This window comes from Haliotis asinina, chromosome 8 (assembly GCF_037392515.1).
Source record: "Haliotis asinina isolate JCU_RB_2024 chromosome 8, JCU_Hal_asi_v2, whole genome shotgun sequence".
NCBI lineage: Eukaryota > Metazoa > Mollusca > Gastropoda > Lepetellida > Haliotidae > Haliotis > Haliotis asinina.
In genome coordinates, this window is record NC_090287.1 from 27,487,479 (window position 1) to 27,513,034 (window position 25,556).

At 38.0% G+C, this 25,556-nt stretch overlaps 2 protein-coding genes across 2 annotated transcripts; one reads left to right on the top strand and one right to left on the bottom strand.

The window, feature by feature from the left end:
• Positions 1 to 1,636: 1,636 nt before the first annotated feature.
• Positions 1,637 to 12,147, bottom strand: LOC137294069 (copper chaperone for superoxide dismutase-like). Its single transcript, XM_067825003.1, has 7 exons — positions 12,110 to 12,147; positions 10,426 to 10,498; positions 9,572 to 9,706; positions 8,523 to 8,709; positions 8,091 to 8,121; positions 7,510 to 7,667; positions 1,637 to 6,691 (listed from the first exon to the last, which is right to left on the bottom strand). The coding sequence occupies exons 1-7, from the start codon at positions 12,125 to 12,127 to the stop codon at positions 6,550 to 6,552; spliced, it is 744 nt and encodes a 247-aa protein (XP_067681104.1). The 5' UTR covers positions 12,128 to 12,147; the 3' UTR covers positions 1,637 to 6,549.
• Positions 12,148 to 12,170: 23 nt separating this feature from the next.
• On the top strand, positions 12,171 to 24,765 carry LOC137294070 (uncharacterized). Its single transcript, XM_067825004.1, has 10 exons — positions 12,171 to 12,223; positions 13,623 to 13,692; positions 13,872 to 13,975; positions 15,987 to 16,091; positions 16,519 to 16,643; positions 17,346 to 17,526; positions 17,917 to 18,023; positions 19,746 to 19,862; positions 20,463 to 20,584; positions 20,805 to 24,765. Exons 2-10 carry the CDS (start codon positions 13,623 to 13,625, stop codon positions 22,322 to 22,324), a joined length of 2,451 nt encoding a protein of 816 aa, XP_067681105.1. The 5' UTR covers positions 12,171 to 12,223; the 3' UTR covers positions 22,325 to 24,765.
• The last annotated feature ends 791 nt before the right edge of the window (positions 24,766 to 25,556 follow it).

Sequence of the window (25,556 nt, forward strand, 5' to 3'; positions counted from 1 at the left end):
GGATACGATGACATGTGTCAACCAAGTCAGCGAGCCCGACCACCCAATCCCCTTAGTCACCTCTTACAACCATGGGTTACTGAAGGCTAATTCTAACGCGGATCTTTACCGGTCCTTGTCAATATGAAGCTCTATCACTTGTGTACGTGGAACTGTATCAACACAAAATGCCATATCTGCTTCTCCTTCCCATCAGGTCTCTCGTTCTCATGGTTACAAAGGAACTCAATGAATCATTTAAATATAGCTTTATTGCCATGTAAATAATGATTCATCTTTCCACTAGATAATCTGCGTCAAAATGAAGGTCGCCAACTAAGTTGTCTGGTCTAAAATGAAGTTTTGGCGGGCCGTCATCCCTAAAAGTTATATTGAATTGTCATACAAGATGTGACTAGACTTACGTGACTTAATCCTCTTTACTCCTTAAGGATCATAGTGCTTCAACTGTTGTCCAAGCCGGTCAGTGGCTACGCCCAGGTTAAGCCGGCTCCTCTTAGTTCCTTATCCAGGCTTCGTCTGCAGGTCTGCTTTGGACGTCCTCTTTTCCACTTGCCTTTTGGGTTCCAGTCAAGAGCTTTTTTGGTGATTTTTGTATTGTGCTTTCTTAGCCAATATTCAATGCAACACCAATTTCTCGCTTGCTCTGAGCAGGGAGTGCGTCTTGGTTTGCAACCTCCCACAAGTCAAGGTTGGAGTCTTTATGGAACCAGAGGATCAGTCGGATACACTGGCTGATGAATGTAATTTGTAGCAGCGGATCTTGGTTACTATCAAACGAACGATGCTTTTCCAGATCAGTCTAATATGATGAAAGCTTTTCCGATACTGGCCTTGATGGCTTCCTCTGTGCCACCAGTTGTGTTGATTTTGCTGCTCTGGTATGTGATTTCTGTGAGGTCTTCAATCACATGTTTGTTAATCTGTAATTCAGGGATTGGAAAAGGCAGGGGCCACGGGCCATTTAGCACATAAGAATGAAAAATGGCCTATTAAAATTTTGAAGTTTACTATTGAAATAAGGGCAAGGGCCCATTCTAAATTCAGAAGATAGCTAATAATCCTGAAAATGGCCCTTGTCAAAGTTCTCTTTCCCAATCCCTGACTGTAAAGGATCTTGCTGTTTGCTGTGGGCCCTCAGAACTTTCGTCTTATAAAGGATGTACTTCATCTAAACGAAGTCATACCTAAAAATCATGGTCCCGTAAATGTACACTGCAGGTACGAGTAAATTGAATTTGATTTTTAATGAAAAACTGTATGGCAATGGTTGCCCTAAACTCACACTGTGCTTAAACATTCATTTATGTTGATGCGATTGGATGGATTCTCTATACGGATACATGGGTGAAACCCATCTCTGGTAATTTGGAGGGAATATTCCTACAAGCGGTGGGAGACATTGGCACTCACTAATGACTAGATATGTAACTGATTCAGTCAAGATGATTTACGTCCTGTGTCAAGAATCTTTGCTATACAGACCTGCCCATGTAAAAGCATGGAGTAACTCCAGTTTCATGGGACCAAGACACACTTGGAACACCAAACAGTTTCTTCTAATGATGACCCACACAAATTATGCCAACATTTCTCAGTTTCATGTTTTGCTGCAACACAGAAAACATGAAACGTATAATGGTTACATACTTTATTTTATAAAGTGTTGACTCCAAGAAAATGAATCAGCTCATTACGCATAACAAATGAAAAATACTGGAGTAAAGTCAAAAACAAAACAATCTTGAGTGCTAGAATGATATAACTGTGGCACATCCAAAGGTGCATGCACGAACATGGCTTTATCATAAACATTTAGCGTTACTTTCTGTAACCAGGAAATCTATATAAGATCATACAAATCTCTAACTTAGTTGAGGATGACTAGATTCTTTCATATTACTACAATTACGCTGCCATGCCATGGAAAATTTACTATAGTAATAAGTATGAATCTGTTAAATTGACACTCCACTTTATAAGAGTGGTGCAAATCAAAAAGACACCAAAAGTTCATCTTATGAACATAAGAAGAAAATAGTATCTCTGAAGAACTACCTCAACAATACACAAAACAACATGATAATCAAAACAGACAAGAATTATCACAGATTTCAGTATTGTTTCAATAAATTTGTTATGATGCATCAAAAATATATAAATGTCCTCTGACACATTTCTCAAAATTATGGTGGGCAGTGTAAGACATAACATTTCATTTATTAACTAACTAACACAACTTGGTACCTTATTGTAAAGGCAGTTTGAGACATTATTTGTGTTTGATAACATAATTTGTATAAGCAGATATGTGATTTTTTTTTTGAAAAAAGAGGTTGTTTATTTGTTATTGGCAATATTAATTTTAAGTGTCAGAATATATAGAAAGTGACAGTCTAATCACCAAGAAAGACTTTTAGCCATATCTAATTATAATGTTTCATGTTTCATAAACCTCAAAAAAATAGAAACTGGAATATAGTCTTTTGGCAGTACACCTGGTGAACAGGATGAGGTAACTGCCAGCATGTAGACATGACAACGGTGTCTGAAGAAAACTGTGGACAGGTGAATACTACTGGACATTTTTACTGATAAGCAGGAAGACTCACTCCTCTGGGTCCACAAGTTTTTATTCTCTGTAGTTGGACAGGTAGAAACCTTGAAAACCTGCACACCAAATTATAATTGTTAAATGTGTGAACTGAGCAATTAGTAGTTCCACTGGATCAATAATATCTTAGTTCTGAAAATATTTCTTATACGTAAGAGAAAGGTAACAAGTGTTATGCTGAGAATATCCAGACCACAACATTATCTGGGAATGGGTTTTTTACACCACAAAATCTTTCACGCCAAAAATATCATATCCTTACAAGATTTAATGCAATATTCACAATATTATTCATGCACACATGTAACAAGTATTATCTGTGGTGCAGGTTTACAAGGTTTCAACATGTATAACTACAGAGAGCAAATACTCTTGGACCCAGAAAAGCGAGTCTGTCCTCCTTTTACATGGTGTCAGAAGTAGGATCAGCCTTCAAAGATAAAGCCTAGAATGCTGGCCTAAAGAACCCAGGACTGCAGGATATTGCCGCCTCGGGAACTTGAAGGATGAAGTCAAATGTACATCAGCAGTAGAAGATTAAACTTAAGATATAGATAATGCTTTATGTTTTTAAAATGTTGTTTATGTACATTCCTGTTTCTTTCCTTCAAAGATTCTGTCAGGTTAGATCTTTGGGTCCTCAGTTGCCTGGATGCCTGCTAACAGATCACAAGGCAAAGGGAAAGGGAAAGGAATGAACAGTTTGGAGGAAAGGCTTTGAATGAGGATTAAGGAACAGGAGAAGTGAATCAAGAACCAGTAAGATGAGCAATGCTGACTCCTGGCAACTGAATCCTTCAGAGACAGCTGCTGTTATATCAGAAAACCTGCCTGGGTGGACCTGGCAAGAAATGCAAGGGTGTGGAGACCTTCTGAAAGACCATCCAGAAGAGATCAAGGTCCTGACATGATTATCCTCCTTGAGACAAAGGATAAGAGGATCTTGTCTCCTGCCCCCTCAATATGGTAAAACTGTTTGTCCGGATTTCCAAACTTGATCCCTCCATGAAAAAGAACAGGGACCAGACTCTCATTTGGAGACTAGCCATGGTCGTAACAGATAAAGGTTTGAAAAGAGGGCAGGAGAGGCTCAACACTGAACAATGAAACTCATTTTCCTTTGAACTTTTTGACTGAACCGTGGTCTTTCCAGGAACCTGCCACTGTGGAGTTGGAGGAGTCCATAGTCAAGGAGCAACAGTCATTCATTGGCCAATAGCACGAGCAGATCATTTGGTTGATGAAAGCTCTGACCTAGGGGAATGCCATCGGGACCCAGTGGTGGCAGCAAGGAAGACAGGGAACCCTTTAGGTGTTGGATCTGCAGCTTTCCAGATCACCTGCAGAGGTACTATCACCGGAGAAAAACCAACCAGGAGGAAAACTGTTAGAACCTGTAGTGGACAGCCACATGACAGTGTGAGTGAGTGAGTTTAGTTTTACGCCACACTCAGTAATATTCCAGCTGTATGGCGGCAGTCTGTAAATAATCAAGTCTGGACCAGACAATCCAGGAGACAGTTGTCATCATGAATGGTACAGAAGTTAGATATCTTGTTGACATGGGAGTCAAAAGCATCAACCATAACACATTCTGAACTTACAAGGAAGAAACTGGTCGGTCATACCTATTTTCATCAAGGCCAGTGAGATTCCCATCCTGGGCTTTGTCAACCACTCACTAAATATTTTCAGGCAGGAGCTAAAACATTTTTAATTTTTCATTGCAAAGGATATACAAGATGAGGCTACTAGAGAAAGAAAAGAGAAAGTACCCTCAGTATCTTCAGGGACATCCAAGAACACACTAAGAACAGACCTGTACCTGAAGATTGGAGACAGATCCTAGCCCTGTGTATGAAAGTTTGTGCCAACTGTCAAAGAGAAGATATGGGATATGTCAGAGTTGCAGGACCTGCTCCAGTACTGACAGCGGCAAGGACCATCAGAGAATATGAACTCTTGGACCTAGAAAAGTGAGTGTGTCCTCTTTTCACAGTAGGTACCTGATCTCAGGTAACAAAACACTACACATTCTTTAACAGATAGAGTAAGCATTATGTATATAGGACAGTACAAAATTTAATATTTCCAAACCATATTTCACTACTTCCAAAGTACACAGACACACATACACAAATCCTTCATGTAGACCATTGTCATATTGGGTCATTTTGATAAGCCACAGTCCATGTCTGCTGTTTTTTGTTTCGTTGTTTAAAGCCACACTTGGCAATATTCCAGCTGTATAAATAATCAAGTCTGGTCCAAACAATCCAGTGATCAACAGCATGGGCATTATTTTCACTGTTGGGATATGATGACATGTGTCAGCCAAGTCAGCAAGCCTCACCACCGTATGGGCTGCTGAAAACTAATTCTACCCTAGATCCATTTCTTTTATTCATATTTTAGTTTTATCATCACAAAGTACAAGGACAATAGAAAATTTCTGTGTGAACTTCCCAATCATGTTTGATTTCAGGGAACGTAAATGAGATCAATGCCAGAAATAAACCACTGATTTACACAACTGAAAGTTCTCTATTTTTAGCATCCATGCAACAATTGTACGGTGTATCTGTTATGGCAATATTGAACATAGTACTAATGTAAAAGCAGTCATGTTGTGTGTCACTCTTGATATATAGAATGGTGCACCCTCCACCACTTGTCCATCAACTGATGTTCATGCTTCTTTCCACTTTGCACAGGTGTGATCTGGGTTAAAATGAAGCTCAGAGCAACCAAACTAAGCTGTGCTATGTGAAGATGATACTGTCAGTAGTAGATAATGATTTGGTCAAGTGTTCAAAATCATCTCTGGCCCGCTAGCCCATGGCATGTGAAAATCCAGTCAGGCCAGTAAACCTCAATAGTCACTGGCCTAACTTGCCAGTGATTTTTTATGGAGTCATTTTGTAAATATATGACTCTGTTGGACTTGTTATGTTATAACACGTTTAAATCATGCAAGATTATGGCCTGATACATGATGGTATTTTACTGTTTAGTTATCTTTCCCTTAGATTCTACATTCAAATTTTGGATAATTATGAATTGTTTTGTGGGCTTATAACTTTCTGGCATAGCTAGCCTGACTGGCACAATATTTGGAAACTATTTTGCACACCGATTCGGTCATGGGAAGTGTGGAATGCCGTATGAATTACATGTATTGTTGCCTGAGTCCACCTGTATAAAGGAAACTCAGCACCAAGATCATTACAACTGCTTTACTTCAAAAGAGTTAGAACAGCCTTGGTGATGGGATTGCTTGCACAAGTGGGGCAGATGACTAGCGAGCAACACTTGATTAAATCATTTATACCTGTTCTTGTCTATGTTTAGTAGCCATACTTCAGTCACAAGATAAATCTCATTAAATAACACTGCTCCTGCTCTAGAATGCTGACTGTTACTGTTTTGTGGCTACAGCAAACCCTTAATTATTAATGTCTCAGTATGTTTAACTATTGCAACATAATACCACTAGATGTTGATCATTGACAATGTAAAATCTACTGGCCTTAACACATCTTTGGCAACATTATTCACCAATATCTTTTGATGGGTATACTTAGCTGAGCTTACTTTGAATACTGATTGTTTGTGTACATTTATACATATGTATTTAAATGTAATTGAAACAATACATTATTTGACAATGCTTTCAACTTTCACAACATAATGTCATGAGGTTTCAACCATACTGATTGCAAAACAATGTACAATCTCAAGTCAGTGTACTCTAACATTTGGAGCAAAAATCAGTTTTGTTTACTGGCCAATCATAATAATATTTGTTCAATTTTTTAATGTGTAAAAACTCCCTAACTTCACTGACACTTAATACCAGATCTAATCTGAACTGCATGAAACCAAGTGAATCAGTGTTTTAACCAATTATATCCCTGGATTATATTTCTGGCCAATCAGAGTGTGGATTTGCTTTGTCTCTGAGGCCCTGTCTGGGGCTTATCTCTCTCCTCCCATATTGTCACTCCATCACATGCACAGATCTTCTTAGAGTTCTCAAACAGACCGGCAGATCTGGCAATGATGCCACACACCATTCTGAAACAAAGTACATTCCCATGGCAAAAATTCTCAATCATTTTTCAAACTTCTTCTTCTTTGTTTTAATACAGTAGATTCTGAGAATGAGTGTTTCAAAAAGAGCATGAAATCTGCATTACACACAAATATAGTTTTATAAGAGTTTTCTGCCTTCATGGTATCTGACTGAAACTGAAATTTACAACTGAATTTATTGTTAAATGTGTGGGCTATTATCGATACTCATGAAACCAAGCTATGTGATTGCTTATCTGATTGCAGGGTTATGGAAAATACAAAGACCAACATCTGTACTGATATCACAAGAGCATGTTGTATATGTCACCTCCTACCTCAAATCTCAATGTTCTGATTATCTTTACTCACAACTACCAGGGAACATTTCACAGAGCAATCTTATTGCTGCAGTTGTCATAACGCTTTGTTGTAAAGAAAGTAAAGTAAGTAAGTAAAGAAGAAATGATATTCATAGCAAGTCGTCACTTGTGAAACACTGCCCTGGATGAGTATAAACTGCTCTGATTGGTACTTGACAGTGTCAGCTTTACAGCCTGGAGACATGTTGGTCACTGACAGTTACGCTTTTGTAAACAAGCACATGGATATTGTGCTGACAGACCGAGCATTAACAATCAAAGCAAATCTAGATTATATGACAATATTCATTTCTTATGGCAATGGGACACAACTCTGTCACTCTAGACCACTGGTACACACTTGCTCTGCTAGTCGTACAGCTTGTCAACAGTTACAATGAATCTGCATATGATCCAATTACAAATTTAACAATTTCTTTCAAAAGTGTTTTGATTCACCTGTTGGAATTGCCTGCCTTGATTATCTCCTCTTTTTGGCCATGATGTACAATCATTGATCGACCAATTAGATCCCACACTTTCAAACTGGAGTTCTCACAGCGAAATATTCCACGGCCATCTTCCCCAACTTGCAGTTCTGTGATAATGCCTTTCACCTGTGTAAATAAAAACACATTAATTTTGGGTAAATGAGTTGGGTTCTATACCCTTTTTAGCAATATTCCACCAATACTATGATGGGGACAGCAGAAATGGGCTAAAATAAGTCTGTTGAATAAACATCTCATAATTTCTGTTCACAATGGTAATTTAATTCATTAATTCTATAAACAGACATTCATTAATGTCAGTTAACTCTGTGCCAATTAGCAGTTACTGACAGATTACTTGCTTGTTTCACATTCACTTCATAGTTATGGTCCCTCCAGTGTGGACTTGAACTAAACTCAGCCAAAGGGAGGTAACTCATGGTAGCAGTGTCAATCGTACTGACAAAAGTTGTCTTATCTGGACTGTTTCACAATCTGGCCAGTCAGCAATAGACAGATTCCACTCTATATAAATAAGTTCACACCCACCTTGTCTGTTAATCCAAAGATGTCACCACAGCTGAAGAAAAATCACATAAACGACTTTAAACAAAAAAACTAACCGCATTATTTCTAAATATTATATCATGTTTGAGTGAGTGTGTGAATGAGTGAGTATGGCTTGACACCGCTTTTAGCAATATTCCTGCAATATCACAGTGGGGACACTAGAAATGGGCTTCACACACTGTACCCATGTGGGGAATCGATCCTGGGTCTTTGGTGTGACAAGCCAACACTTGAAGCACTAGGCTAGCCCATCACCATTAGTCAGTGAGTGAGGGAGCGAGTTTGCATATGGGTTTGCTGCCCTTTGGGGCAATTCTCCAGTAATATCACTGTCTAGAACAGCAAAACATGGTTTCAGACATTGGATCCATTGGGGGATAGATAAGATTCATATCTGCATAGCAGAAGTACCTGTTGCATCCGTTAGAGAGATCCCCCAGCTCATGTACACATACAGTGTGTGTCCCTTTGGGCAGTCCATCTACTGTCCCTTCCACAACACAGGTAGTCTCATCATTCTGGATTAGTCGTACAACACCCTTCACCAAACTATTTCCAGTCTCCATGATAGAAACAGCTGCCCCCAGATGTTGCGGACCTGATTGAAAACAAGAACTGAGTTACTAGGATCAGACCTGCACAGAGACAAAATGGGCTTAACATCATGTTCAAGAAACTTGCACTTACACTGCACAGAACATGAAGATGAAATTATTTGGTTGATTAATGCTGGTTTCGTAGTACTATCACACATGCCACAGTTGAACACGTATACCCCCTCAGACACAGCATAATACATGTATAATCTTCATTTCAAGATCAGTCCTTGTTTTAAAACCAGGTGTCAGGAAAGTAGGACTTGGACGGGTCCAAATTATCTACCCGACTACCCTACCCTCTATTACCCTACCCTACCTGGATACCAGTTATGTTCATTCCTGACATCAATTTGTAGACATGGCACTATATTCTTCAGCTTGGAGGCTACAATTTCAAGTTTTTCTGTATCTTAACCATGTACTATTCTCAAAAGAAGTACCTGTAATTATGCATAAATCTTCAAAGACAATGCAGGTCTTTAATCATGAAAGAATAACATATTACATTGTTTAATCTATTAGTCACATCATGATAGCAGGTCCAGGTACTGAGGCAGGTACCTGGATCCAACTCATAACCTACCCATACTCGGTCATCCAGGTAACCCGTCCCAGTCCTACAGGAAGGGTCACAAAATGTAAATCTTAGAATGTCTCACATTACCAAAACGTGAGTCAAATGGACGCACATTTATAGAAAGGATGAAAGTATACTGCATCTAGAAGATACACAATATTCACTGTAACAAAGTCTTGATAAGGAATAACCATGTCTATCAGTCCAGGGTATGACTTATTCTAGGTGAAATATGTTGTCAGGGGTTAATGTATCAAGTCCTTGCAATGTAAAGGTCAACATACCCTTACTTGATCCATATCCCTGGAGGACGGCTCTCTTGCCTGTTGTCTCTAGCAGATCTTTAACTTGGGATGAGGGGAGAGAACTCTCAACAATCACTTGTTCTGTGTCCAGACGAACGTCAACTGAAATTATCCCTGCAAAACAATAAAAGCACACTTGTTAGAAGCAAAACTTTTCATGTTTTGGTTTCAGCATCAGCTATTATGCTTAGGCATTCACTACTATGCAGCATTTGTTAAGCATTTGGAAGTCCTATGTCCAGCTGTGCTTTGTGGTCTCTGAAAGTTTTCTCATTTAAGAAGAAGTGTTTACTTTTTGAAAACATATGAATCCCAGTGTGTCACTCTACATTACTTCAGAATTCTAGATGTGGTGATGTGTTATAAAAAGACCTTAAAGATTTTCTGTTCTTTCAGATGACTGGTCATGAATGAAATTTCCCAGTCATATCCTAAACTTGATAACGAAATAATGACACAAACATTTTGACACATGGTTAGACAATTGGAAAAAAAAAATGTTTTCTCCAGTTCATTACGTTCTAACCTATAGCTTGAGGTAAGAATAACTGAACTGAAAACTTTGAGTGACCGATTATGTTGCCGGATCAATTGTCATATCAAAGTCATTTTTAGCCTGATTATTTCTGACCATGAAAGCACAGCCATGATTTTTATATTTTGATACATGATATTTACGGGACAGAGCTTTCAATTTACCAGACCCAACAAATTTTTCAGATATATATCGGAGAAAGGTAACACCGGTCTCAAGCAAACCATGGAAAAATTTGTCTAGTGGTTGCTTGACTCAATGCTATATCTGCCTGAGAAACAGTTTTCAATACACGAACCTGGTACACCATTCAGAACCTTTCTGACAGAATTGACACAACCCTGGCATGTCATCTGAACAGCAAACTCCATCTGAAATATAACACATGCTATGATTATGAATGGCTTAGCAATAGGGAATTAGCAGATATCTGCTGAGGTTTCAGTGTAGAGCTAGGCCACTATTGTAATGCCATTTCTGTCAATACTAAATATAACATTTCATAAACAACAGAAACATACATGTGTTTCCATGAGGGCTGCGCAATATCACCAGTTTACCGTATTTACTGGTTCAGACATGAAACCGGTACGCATTGTGATATGCTGATCAAAAAATGGTATTTCAACATGCATTCAGAAAACTTTGTAACAATCGGCAATCTTTGGATATTTCCGCTTTCAAACCGGAGGTCAAGTTAAGTTGAGTTTGAAGCTGTGTTCTAAATTTTTGTTCAAGTTTCTTGCAATGTTGTGGATCTGAATGTTTTAAATGTTTACTCATTGATGACCAGGTTAAGTTGCTGTCTAAAACCTCAGAGCTTTTCTTGAGAGTGGAGAAACTAGTTCAGACTAATAACCAGTGTGTTCATTCGTTGGTTTCACATTAATTTCAGACTCCCTGTGCGCATGTCCAGAGCTTGTAAAAGTATCTACTGGCTAAGTTCCACTTTGGTCATACGTTTACCGATAGTGTAAATACACTAAAAACAAAATGATAAAATAATGATTATTTACTAGTGATAACTGTTAATATCTCGCTAAATATATCGATCTGCATATGCTTTTCAGTTATTGATGTCCCATTTTGGTTGCTGCTGCATCAGAAATGTGTGTTTTGTTAGTTGTGAGAAGGGGATGGGCAGGAAGAACGGTGGTCATGAGATGTGTTTATACAAGAGTCTAAGATTAATGTGAAACCAACGTATATTAAATTGTTCTTAAGCCAAATGTTATTTGTTTTGTCATGATTAAAAGTTCTAATTAAAGCTTAATCAAGCATACAGTGATTTTGTAGTGTCTTTGCTTCATAAATCAAGCATTAACTCGATTATAGGGATGGTTATAACTTCTTGCAATATATTGCTATACATATCTCAATATGAAAATTCACTGCAGACACTAGTCTCCGTACGCTAGTTTCTCAGAATAATGATCAATGCCAGCACCACATAATGCATAATAATCATTACAAACAATTTGGAACAATCACTTTCAAAAACATATTACAGTTATTCATAGGATTTTACAGCACTTTATCGATCTGAAACCTAACGTGCATCGAGGAATTATTCATAACATTTCTCCAAAAGCTGAGTCATTGCTTGTTTTCGGACATCCACAAGTTCTAATAACTTTTCTGACTTTTCTAGCAATAAACTACTCTGCACAGGCCCCTCTGCACATGTTCGTAAGAAATCAGCAACTGAATGCTGAATCCTGCTGTACATGTCCAGATTTTGGATTTTGTAGGGCCGATGACTTTGCAATTTTGCAACCACAAGAGTTCAGCATGATGTGAACGAAAACAGGACTTTTGTACTTGATTCCGCCAAAAATCTGTTAATGTGGAAGTAGAACAAATGACATTTATCATAAACAAATCTACGTATTTCACCACAACTATTTGTGGGTAGTCATTCACCAAATCAATTAAATAACACCCCCACACCTAAAATACACAGCAAATAAAAATATACACACTTTCATGGGGGCCGCCATTTTTGTTTAGAACGTCACGTAATTTGCTTCGGTGTATCACGTGACAACTTGGCGGTTTCAAATGTGGTTGATGCTGGCAAAATAGTATTAGAAAAGGTATTATTTTTTTCCCCTCGCTTGTCATTTGCGAAAAAGACGATGATATGTTATCATAGTATAACTTGTACATAGTTCCAGAAGAAAGTGGACAGCGTTTTTTGTTCTGTTCATGTCAGATGATGTTTCATTCTGGAACATGATTATGCATCATTAATTTTTCAAGCCGAATATAGACTAAGTGTGAAATTATTTATCACATCAATCATCAGGTTGTGTTGTAATGTTCATCTGATTTGTAGACTATCGAATACATCTATGTCAAATATCCAATTACTGGGTCGGGAGTGTAGGCAATGGTGGACTCTTTTGACTATTGCTCTGAAAAGTGACATTGTCAAACTGTCACACTGCAGCTTGGTAAATAAATTGAAACAAATCAGCCCCAGACACGTGTCAGACTTTCGATTTCAACGAGGTTTGTAAGATTTGCATCTATATTATGCCTGAAATTGCATAAAACAGAAAGAAGATGTACATGATAAGCACAGTGATTATCATGTATAACGTAATCATCTTCATTATCATCTGCATCTAATCAAAGTGAGATCTTGGTGCAGATGATTTGATTGATGCATTTCATACCAGTTGCATAGATAGATCCTTATGATGCCATCACTGCATTACTTATTCCAGACTCATTTATTTACCGACCAACATCATAAAGTATGAAAGAGTGCTAACAAATCCAGAAAGTGTATATAGCTGTTGCTCTATGTAAATGTTGTCTTTTGGGCTATAGCCCTGTCTTTGATGTCTCCATTGCAGTTTCACAGAGTGTTTTTGACAATTTCCTCATTTAAAGAAATACATAGGTTACATATTGTTAAGAGTTCCGTTTCACATTAATCATAATGTCATTACAGTAAACAAAGTTCAGCCTACCTTTTGAATACCATCACCACAAAAGAAATGTTATAATACTCATAGTACTCACATGTTCCTTTATAATTGGAAGTAACTCTTTATAATTGGAAGTAACTCACCCTCATTAGTTACTAGGCATAGTGTTTCTTTCATTCCTTAGCACGATCCACTTTATCTATACTGTGTTGCCTACAACAGTTTTCTGTCACGAAAATATCCAGTGATGTATCCTAGCATGTCATCTATGCATGCACCGTGAAATCGACATCTATCACTGCAGTCAACAACCACTACAAATGGTCTTCACACATTTTAGCCATGTTGGAAGTCAAACCCTGGTCTTCAGCATGATGAGCAAATACTTTAACCATTAGGCTACCCCACTGCCCCATCAAAACAGAAATAAGCTCTGATGGAGATGCAACCCTAAGCTGCCATTCTGCCATTCCAGTTCATCTTTAACTGGGACCTGTACTTATAAGTGTTGATGATTTCTGATATGTTAAATTAAGCTGAGCTCTTTTTGTTTCAGATGTCTCACTTAAACATGACGTATCCCAAGAAGAAGAGAAAGAGATCTGTTACCGGCAATCCTCCTGAATGTGAGTCACAGTATTAAGAAATGTCATTCATGCTGTCACTAATCCTTCTAATTAAGCAGTACATTTATAGTGTTTGTATATTTTTGTATAAAATTAAGCAGTGTTATTTGGGTAGATCTTAAATACCTTGTGAAGAAAGAACCGCATTTGTGATCAGTTTTTCAGCGCTTCTGTTTCAGTGCCACAGAATACTTGTGTTTTTTGTCGATCAAGTGAGGACTGTGAAGAGGATTATGGGAAAATCATTAAAAAATGTGGTTTCACTGTCCACTATTTCTGCATGGTAAGTTATTTGTCACTGAGTGAATGAATGAATTTATTCTTTTTCATATATACCTTTTTCGGTACATATAAGCATTTAAATGTCCATTTTAAATTCCTACAACAGTTGTAAAAATATTTGGATATAATATTTACAAATCAAAAGCTATGTTTTTGTCTACATGGCTACACCCCTACATGGCCCCATTGCCCCCAACAGCCAAGAGTATGCAACTTTAGACAGTAACCTTGTACCCCACTTTCCATGCCTTCATTTGACAGGCAAGATGTGCATGTCAACTACTGCTTGACAAGTATTAGATAAGACTCGTCCCTACAATTGACCCGAATTTGCATATATGGGAACATCCTCCAGAACATTTCATTTGAAACGAGGGAAACAGGTTGTTGTCTAAGTATTGAAAAGTGAAACTTCCTTGAGTGAATCATGTTTTGATTGTTATATCATACTACTGCTTGAAAAGTATTACGAACGCTTTGCTACGATGTCTTTTTGTTCCATTAAAACCTTTTAATTTGACTGCGTTTTTCGCCACCTAAACCCCACGTCTTTCAGATTTTTTTGAAAACTTTCCTTTGAACCCTGGTATTGCAATTGGCTTCTCGCCATAACGTATGTCATATCAGGAGTATGCAGTTGCTTTTGTACTCCATATAAACTTTGTACAAATTGACGGACTGCACACCTGTCAAAATCATCAAGTTTGTGCTTGAAAGTTTTAGAGTTGCACGAATTGGTGGCACTATTAAAAGTAGGCCTACTCGCAACCCTATCACCTTCCGCTTTAACATGTTTTATAGTTGGAAAGACCAGTAGCAAGGCTACTTTTTGAAATAGCGTCCGCTTTGGTTGCACATGTCTTTTCCATATAAATGGTAACATTGTAGGCTAACTCCCTTGCCTGAGAATGAACAGTTTGCCTATGCTTCCCTAACCTGGACATGTTAATCTTACTGAAATTTGCAAACATTCAAACACTGACTCATGTCGTGATTGTGTCTTGCTGAACTAAATCGCTCTACAAGACACGTTAAACAGTAGCGGTATTGATTTCATGCCACGGTCAACATTTATTGCACATGCTTAATTGCCAGTCTACCTGTAGCAACCATGTGGATTTGTCCAGATTACTTTCCCAGCTAAGATTAGTGGTTCCGAAATGGCTACTGTATGTATGGTCCTCACATTTCCCCACATGGGCGGTTTAGAGACAGTTTCTGAATACTTTCATTGATCTTTTGTTGTGACTTATACCTGTCCCTGAAGGCTTGTGATGTGCTTGTCAAGATGGCGGAAGGGTACCTTAGCAATGCTCACCTAATTTCATTGTCTTCCCATAGGGTTTAGTCAATGTTTTATGTGGCTATAGTGTGTCAGTTGTATGTTGGCTTTTAGGTTTAGCATGTTAAGGTGTTTTAGCATATATAGTAGTTACACTGCGGCTTCATGCTTTCTTTATCTATCACATGTATGAAAACATCACTGCTGACACAAACCCCCCACCCCCCACCCCGCATTTGGGATACAGCGATAAATGTAAATCTGACTAGCCGATCCCATTAGTTGCCACAGATCTTCACTGGTCAAGTAATATGGTGAATATATTTGCTACTTTCAAATATGAATATGATAATTCTGAACTGAGTGTTACCAAGATAGCCACCAAAGTGTCAATGTTATTTACATGGTAACCATCAAAGAAATTCAACTCTATATAATTAAAATGAACTTTATGGATGAAGTAATGTTGGCATCTACATTTAATATAATTAAAGTCATTGAAACTTTGGAAGTAAAACACTTTTGTTTAGATTTATGTTCGTTATTCTTGAGGGTTGGTGGGGGGGTTAATTAGGGGGTCATGGGTTTGATACAATACTGACCTGTTTGTAAGTATATTACCCTTGCTTGAGAATTTCACATAGACATTAAGATTTCCTGCTTTGCTGGAGTAAACAATTTGTTACCTATCTTTTATCACTTTTGTGAGTGGTACTCCTGTACATTACAGCTGTTTGCCAGTGGTCTCAGCCAGAGTGGCAAGACAGAAACACAAGGAATCTTTGGCTTTATGCCTGGAGACATCAGACGGGAACTCAAGAGAGGCAATAGGCTGGTAAGAGATCCCTTTTGTCAAGTTCAGATAGAGTTTGTGTGGGAGGATACTGAAGAACATACCTCATGCATAAAGAAAGTATTGTCACATGTTTCACTGTAAAGAATGAGGACTATTTTTGAGGATATACAGCTGCTTTATTCCGTATAGGTGATGTTTCAACATGTATTCTAACATCATCAAACAACTGGCAGACATTAGAATCAACATTAGAATATATGTCGAAACATTGCCTATACAGAATAGAGAAGTTGTATTATTGAGAAGTAAGGTAAATAGCCTTACAGGGGTTCTTTTTTTCTTCTTTTTCTTCATTTTCTTCTTCTTCTTCTTCTTCTTCTTCCTTTTGGCATCATTTAAAATAAGAAAATGATGAGCAGTGTCATCAGCTAATATCAAATGAGAATGAAGTTCCTTCTTCGTGTAGCGCTGTACATACTGCAAGGAGAGGGGAGCAACTATTGGTTGCGTGGTCACGTCATGTCGCAAAGCATTTCACCTCACATGTGGCCGCAAGAAGGGATCACTGCATCAGTTCTTTGACTCGTTCAGGTAGGAATATGTCACCTTTGACACCCTTTTACATGTTGTCCCTCAATTTTGTATATTGTTTCTGGAATATTGTTTAAAGCAGCTCAAAACCAAACTCATTCACTCTTTTTACATAGCAACAACATTCTACTGAAAACTGTGACATGACACATGGTCACATTAAATGCTGTTATGTCATAGATGGAAGGTTGTTGTTCATAAGTGCATCTTGTTGTGAGATTACAATTATTTCTGTTGGCTGTCTAATGCCTTATTTCTAAATGGATTGACTTTAATTTGCTATTGTCATTTTCATCTCTTCAATTTGGCAGCAGATTGCCTTAGACTTTGCTGTGACTCCCAATGCATGACAGTCATAGTGACACTAAGAATACAGATGATAGTGGCAGAAAAAAGTCACATGTTGGTGGGATAGCCTTATAGTTGAAAGGTCATGCTAGAGACCTGCTTTCAGTTCTCCTCATGGTACAGCGTGGCCCCCATAGTCATATTTCTTGAAAAATACAAAGAGTGGCGAAAAGAATTCAGAATGAACTTCTTGTAAACAAGTGGCAGTTAGCTGTTTGTTATAGTTTCTATATAGTCTGTCAGTTCAGATGATGAGATTTGTTATCATCATCAGACTGGATTAAGTTATGTGAAACTGATTCTCACATATTAACCTGTTGACGGTATGTGCTATTCATGTTCATGTTTGCATAGGTCCTACTGTCCTGATCACCGTCCGCGTCAGACTGTACAGATCAGTGACCGCCTGGCATTTGTAGGGACAGCTAACACTGTGTGCAGTATCTGTATGTATGCAGTGGTTGCACGCTCCTCACATGAGACCATGAGGGCGCCATGCTGCAAGAACTCCTGGTTCCATCGCTCGTGCATACAGGTACAATGGAATTGTCTGTGTGCATGGTGTATGTCATTTTCAATTTTTGAAAACAGTTCATTTTATTTGGACTGAATGTTAACTTATTAAACTGGACGAAATAAGTTAGGGATGTTGGTATTTTTCTGACTGATATTTTATAAGTGAGTGAATAAATACATCATTATTCATAATGTCAAAATTTACAGATGTCCCTAACTATTTTTGTCCAGTATATTTATATCATCAGTCATCTTGTCCCATTTTCCTAGATTGATGCTCATGCTGTTGATCACTATTAAAAATGTTGCCATTAAGATACCTTAAAGTCAGTATCTGACGTATCCTAGGCTCGCAGGATAAGGATGGAGCAGGATTGTTCCTGTATGTTCTCAATGATTTGTATTTCAGAGATATGCGATGTCTGCTGGCCTGTATTTCTTCAAATGTCCTCTGTGCAACAGCAAAGATTTGTTCCAGTCAGAGATGCTTCACTGTGGAATATATATCCCTGACCAGTAGGTGTTCTGTGCCTGTTTAATTTTTAGACCTACTTGTAGTATGAGGAATGAGGACTATCTATGCAAAGATAGTGGAACACTTGAAATGCCTTCGAAGTTCCATTATTTAGAAGTGGATGTACAGTCACACTCACAAACGAGTAGCCTCCCTGTTTTCACGCCAATATCAGTTACATGACATTTAGACAGATCCTAATGACAAGCAAGTGGTACTGCTCATGTACCAAAATGCACCACTTGCTTGACAATGACATTAGAATCTGAGTCAAAAGGTCACCTATACAGAAAATAAAAGTTGTATATCCTTAAAAATAGTCGTCACTCACTTAACTTCTAGAATGCAAAAAAAAATGATGTATGTTAATATATTTGCAGACAGGCAGGCAGACAGACAGGCAGACAGACATTTATTCAGTACTGTGGGCCTAACGGCCTATACTACAATGACAGACACAATATTTTACAATGCCACATGTTATTTTCAAGAATAATGCTTAAACAGGTGTTTCAAAAATAGAGCAACTGATTTAATAACATGCGGATCTTCAGACTGTAGTACATTTATCATGCTTTGTTCACACTGTGGTATGGCATTCAGCTGCGGCAAATACTTCTGCAAATTTCATTATATTTTGTACATTGCATAAAAACATGTTCTTCATCTTCAGTCATTCCAAGATTACAATTTATACAGATACAACTAGTTATACAATTGTCTTTATTTTTCCTGACAGAAACAATTTTAAAATTATGTAGGGATATTCTAAATTTACGAACTACTCTCAGAAGTGACTTATCATTCAGATGCAAAATATAACATTCAGACTTCAGAATTGCTTTCAGCTTAGAGTGGTGCGTTATATAAGGCGAGTTACAAATAGAATCATGCCACGTTTGTTTGTGCATATCAGTTAATCTTTCTCTAAACATGCAGTTTGTGTTATCCACACAAATGAAAAACCAGTCCTAAACAATATAGTTCTAATGTTGGACACCCAATTACATATTCCATTTTCATCTAAATTTTCTAGTATTACATAACATCGATATGGATACCAATTTACTTTCATTTGCAACAACTTAAAGATATTTGCATGTACAGTGTATGCCCAGCTACACTGTTATTATGCAGTTTGACTGTTATCATTGCCATGTGTTGCGGTGTTCTTCTTTCAATTCATAGAATCTGTCCACTGATGAAAGCATTTTATAAATAGAATACATATATAAATATTAAATAGATACTGGTGGTCTGATTATTGAAATAATGGAAAATTGGTCGCAATGACTAAATGAATGAACAAACAATTGATCATATTTTCTCATAATCAAACGCAAACAATTTTGGAACACTTGTTTACTTTCACAACATTTATCACAAGGTTGGTTTTGTCTGTGTTGCCAGCACATTTCATAAGAACTACAAGCTTTTTCAAGTCATATTAGAATTTATCTTAAAGACAGCAGGAAATTCATGTTCCTAACATATTAGCCATCCTTTAAAGAAGTAAAATTTCCAATTGCAAATGTTTTTTCTATATTTTTTGTCCATTAGCAAACATAACCAGGAAAATTTGAAAAATCATGACACTAACCAATTGTTTTCAATGATTGACATGGTTGTAATGAAACCAGTTATCAATTGTGAGGTTTTAACCAATTTCCAACACAATAGATAGAAGTGACGATTAGAATTAACTGTCATGATTTTGCTTGCAGAGATGCGTCGTGGGAGCGAGAGCCGAATGCCTACCAGGATCTATATGAGAGATATTCACACTGTGATGCTGCCAACTGCAAGTGTCCAGAAGGCCGAGATTATGACCAAGACAGCACGTACGTTGAATATGATGACATCAGACTTTACACTGTTTGTCTGAGAGCATGGCATCTCACCACGTTGTTGGATTCTCATACTAAGGAATATTACTCATCATAATATTCCTGAGTGCAAACAAGAAAAGCAAGAACTAATATCATACGAGTATTATCACTGAGTTTATATGTTCTCAATGTATAGCTTTACATTGCACAGTGTATGAAATAAGGCCTGTCTTACAGCCCAAGATGGTCTTGGTTCCCAACAGACTGCCGAAATTTTCAACAAGCCAGCTGGCCTGTTTAAAAAAAGTAAAATGTGCCATACATCTGAGTGAATTCAACATATCTCTGTGTCGGGTCAGGTTAAATTCCAGTTTGATTGGTAACATGTTGAACGTATCAACCCTGAAGATTGGCTGGCTTTCTGGGTTATTTCATACACTGCCGTACATCTTTTTGTTACTGATATTCATCAACATGTTTCACTTGCTGGTGTTTGCCCTTGGATTAGATTTCTGTGCAAGCAAATCACTGCATGAGACGCCTTTATAACATTTTTATTATAGCTTTAAATGAGGTACAGCTGTACTGATGTGCTTGCTTATCTGCCTACAGGAAGTGGGAGATCATAGTGTGTGAGTACTGTGGGTCCAAGGGCAGCCATGCAGCTTGTCGGGGCTTGGTACTTATACGCAAGGACTACGCCTGTGATGATTGTGCAGAGATTGAGAAGAAACGTAAGTTTCACAGGTCTGCGGTTCTGATTAGTGAATACCTTTCATCAGCTCTTCATTTGTCAGAATTATAGTGAAGGTAATTTAAGTTACGTGAGACCTTTTATCATGCATGAAAATACAAAGAAGTGACATGCATGTATTCATTCATTCATTCATTCACTCATTCACTCATTCATATGAATTATCACACATTATATCTTCCCCTCTGTTTTGACCACAGGAAGTAAAAAATGTGGAAAGAAGAGTCCACCTCGTGTACGGAACAGAACACAAGCTGAACTTCAACATCTTCTAGAAGCAAGAGTCGCAGAACTTGTCACACAAAAATCCAACCAGAATACAACAGATTCTACTCAAACAACTCCTAAATCTAAAGGCAGCACACCCACTTTGGGTCCTCTAAGGTCAGCGCGTCGGTCAAGGGGAGGTCGAAGTGGAGATGTTGTAGTCATGCAGCATGAAGGGACAGATGCTGAGGTTGATGTGGAGGGTACTGGGAGTGACAACGAGGCCTCCCCTTCTGAAACTCCTGCCATGAAGAAAAGGAGATTGAATTTGCAACGATCATCCCGATCCCAAACTAAGAAGATGGGAAGGCATGTGAGCACAGTGAGCAGTGACCCACATTCATCAAGTATTCATACCACAAGGACAAAAAATTATTCCAATTATGTAACTCTGTCGACTGTAACAGACAAGGATGTGAGGAAGTGGGGTTCAAGAGAAACAGCATCATCTAACGCATCCTTACTAAATTACATGGATGATAGTGACGGTAGGTCGCAGACATCTGACAGTGACAGTGAGATCTGTGCTGTGGATGAGGTCCACGAGGATTCCACCAAGAAGACAGTGACCATAAAGTGGAAAGGAAAGAAGATCAAAATCTACAAAGAAGTGGAGAAGGATGATAGTGAGGATATTTCCAAATGGAGTCTTCATCTGGAGGTAGGGGACTCAGATGATCTCAAACCATCCACATCAAGGACACCACCTCCAGACCAGAGGAAGGTCCAGGAGGAGTCGCCCCCTCAACTTGTTCCAATAGATGACGAAATAACAATCAGATGCACTCCCCCAACTAGACCATACATGCTGAATATGAGACAGCAGACGGACAAAATCACGGGACAAGATGTGAAATCTGAGGAAGCTCCACCTGTTTTGTTTCCAGTTTGGGAAGAGGATTCTCAGCGTGGTGACAGTCGAATTACACGCAGCATGTCTGTTGAAAGCAAAAATAGTAACAGCCAAGATTTTCTTGACTCAAGAGAGATTATGTCCCATAATACAATCACACCTAGACATTCAAGAAGGTCTTTGGAGTGTGCTTTCACTTCTCAAGATAATCGCTCTGAGTCACCTTGTTTGGTGGGAAGATACAAACATGATGTTGATGCCGAGAGTGTTTCGTCAACAGCCAACTCAGTTATCTGCTTGTCCTCCAATGTGAGTGAAACTTGTGAGAATGAAAGTGACTGCCTCATAGTAGAACCTGTGTATGTGACCGAGAACCAACGAAATGTTTCAGACGGTAAGGTGTCCTACTCGGCACAGATTGCTGTAGGGAGTCCATTTAAGGATAGAGAGTACCCCGAGACTGTACCCTACCGTCAGATTACATCCGGGCACGGCAGTGTAGGTGTGGTGATAGACTTGACCGACAGTCCATCGGAGACTTGGCATGGCTTTTCTGATACTGATACCTCATCCAGACCAAACAGGTCGTCATATTCATAGTCAGGAGCTGTCTGTAACATTCTCAGTTCAGATGATGACCACGATCATTACAATCATACACATACCAATAACATGCTTGTAGAACAGCCAAGTCTTTGTTTGGCTGTAGGACAGTAACGTCTGCCTACTTTTCAGGGTATCCTTTCACAAAGCAACCTTTTTACTAAGGTTAACCTCAACTCCAAGTTTTTCATTACAGTTAACAATCACCCAAGTTCTTTGTGAAAGGAGACATATAGGTCCTGACTCAGATTTTGGGGAAACAATTATGAGAACGTAAGATCTTTGGGTTCTCATACATGTCATTTACATTATTTCTAATTTGCAGTCAGACCAACAAGGAAATCCTGAACCTCGGCTACCCAAGATGTTGTGACATGAAAATCCAGAATTTGTAATCAGAGAAGCAGTCTTTAATTTTAAACTTAATAACATTATAATGGTTCATGGTAATGTGGTTATAACACATAAGCAGGAAGATGAAAAATGCTTGCCAAGCAGATTCAGTTATATTATCATTGCATCCATGGAAACCATGTTGATGTGTAGCAGAAGAAACAGCTTTGATGTTTTTTACCGAGTGGTCTTCATGGCTACATGTATTTTCATGCTGCAATAAGCAGATTGTACACAACAACAGCTGATGTGACATTAGCAATATACACCAATTCAAATGATCCAAGATATACATGTTTTTCTAACCTGCATTGAGATTTTGACAGAATACAAGTCAGTCACAGTGTGCTTTTTGATAGAGGCAAAAATATTGTTCCTGCTTCTTGAACACAGGGGTTTATAGAGAAGTGGGGGAGCCTCACTTGGTACATATACTAAACGTTGATGACAGCTAAAGATTAAATGGTAAATACAAGCTTTGTCATTGCTTGTAAATTCAACTTATTTATCCAGACCATTAAAATGGTAATGTAGACTTGCCACAGATTCCAGACTGGCATGGTCTGTGTTATTATGAATCTCCTGAAGTCACAAGTGAAGACTGCTAAATATTGCTGCTTCTGTACTGATAAAGAGAGGTTCACACAGTTTTACTTCATTTCTTTGTGTGCACAAGTACATGTGAATTTAAGAATATGACATATTTATCTGAGTTTATGAATCCCTTGGATAATAATTTTTCTCATGATTGTAACGCCTTTCTTGCTGAAAGGGTGCATTGCATGCATATATTCCCATGGCAAGTTTATAGAGAGGTTTGACCACTCTTCCTTTAAGCAAAAGAACATTTATTAGAACTGATTGAAATGCTCAGTTGCCCTACATTCGCTGAGTTAGTCCTGAAAGCGTTATTTTCCCATTGTCTCCTGATACAGCTGAACGATACCACTTGATTTATTAAGAGGACATTCCAAAAAGTAGATACAGATACTCACAATTACTATTTTCAATGTCTTTTACAATGCTGTGGATGTTTCTCACACCACTCTGCGGTCAATCCCAGTGAGATGGCTGTTGGCTTTGAACCAGTTTAACAGTTCCTGAACCACATTATTTTCCCTACTGCAAAACCCTCTCGACAGGATAATCTAATTGAAGAAAGTCTAGATTTCCTCAGGTGCTGAATCTCTTGGCTCCTTTTCAGTTTATATTGGTTTGTTATTCTCAAAATTATATTTTCAGAGACTAGCATTAGTCTAGCTTTGAAATTCTTACTGAGCCACTGTATTGTGTTCTTTCATTCATGTTGTTTTGTGTACAGTCACTGTATTTATTATTCAGCAACTGCTTGAGTATTTGTAGCCTTTGATCATGTTGATGGAAGTAATATAGAACATTTCTTAATTTGATGTATGCATCTCTGTTTTCTGTATTTATGTTCTTATACATATTGTACCAACATCTGTATGATGACATGTGTCAACCAAGTCAGCAAGCCTGACCACCCAATCCTTTTGCGACAAGCATGGGTTACTGAAGACCAGTTCTAACTTGGATCTTCACGGGACTCACAGATAACAAGTGTAGAAGGGAAATAGATTTGCCTAGTAATTATTATTGTAAAAGCTTAAATTTCAAGGACATTTACACTAAGTTTGTTCACAACCACTCGATCTTTGAACATAATTGAGCATCCTCAGTGTTAGATTTCCTTTTTCAGTTTTGTGGATGCTGTGGGTGTTTATAATAGTGAAACTGGTATTGTTAATATTTGGAAATCTGAGTGAGCTGCAGACTTCTTCACTTCACCTGAAGAAGAGACTAGAATCTGTCTCGAAACGTTGTGACCTTGTATAATAAAGAAGTTGAACCATAAAGCACTTTTAGTTTGAGCTGCAGACTGTTTTTATTGTATTTTCATTATAGCTGAGAAACAATAACCATCCTTTTCTGATTGGACAATATGGGCTTATTGGCCCACAAGATATACATAACGTTAGAATTAAGCAAAACATTCAGAAATTGTTAGGCTGTATAAAAAAAAATTAAATGTTTCTCAGGCACAATATTTTCAAAAGCGACAAGGACAGCAGGATTTTTTAAAATTTTAGGTAGAAAAAAATGATGAGGGAGGGACACATGTCTAGTGTTTCTCCCAAATACAGCTTGGGAAGTTTAACAAGTGTTAGTGAGTTGTAGATTCAGTCACGTTTGTCCTTACAAACACTCATTCTTAAAGTGGACAAATGGACGATTGGCATGCAGCCAAGTCAGAATTGTTTTTTTAAATGGCAATAAAAAATTGTTACGTGCACAAAGAAAAGTTGCACACCATTGTCCCATAAACATTTCACTTTTTTTGTTTAGCCTTATGTAAAGCTGTGAGATATGTTCATATGAATTAGAGGGACTGTGGAGTAACCTAAGCGTTTAAGGGTTTGCTGTCACTGGAGACGAGGTTTCAGTTCCCACATGGGTACAATCTGTAAAGCCTATTTGTGGTGTCCTCTGCCATGATTTTGCATTAATATTGCAAAATGAAATGTAAAACTAAATTCATTCACTCACTTGTGTGAGTGAGTGAGCAAGTGAGCGATGCATGCTGCTGCATCCACTAAATGCATTTGTAAAATGTAGTTTTCTTTTTAAGGTGTTTTTTTTTTAAGTGTTTTTTCAAATACATGAATGAGTCTTTGACCCAAGTTGACTCTCGTAGATGTATTTGAAAACACTAAACTTGTATAGGAATCTTGGGTCACAGACTTGGGTCCTTCAGTTATTATTTGAATGTCTTTATAATGCATCCACTAAATGCATTTGTAAAATGTAGTTTTCT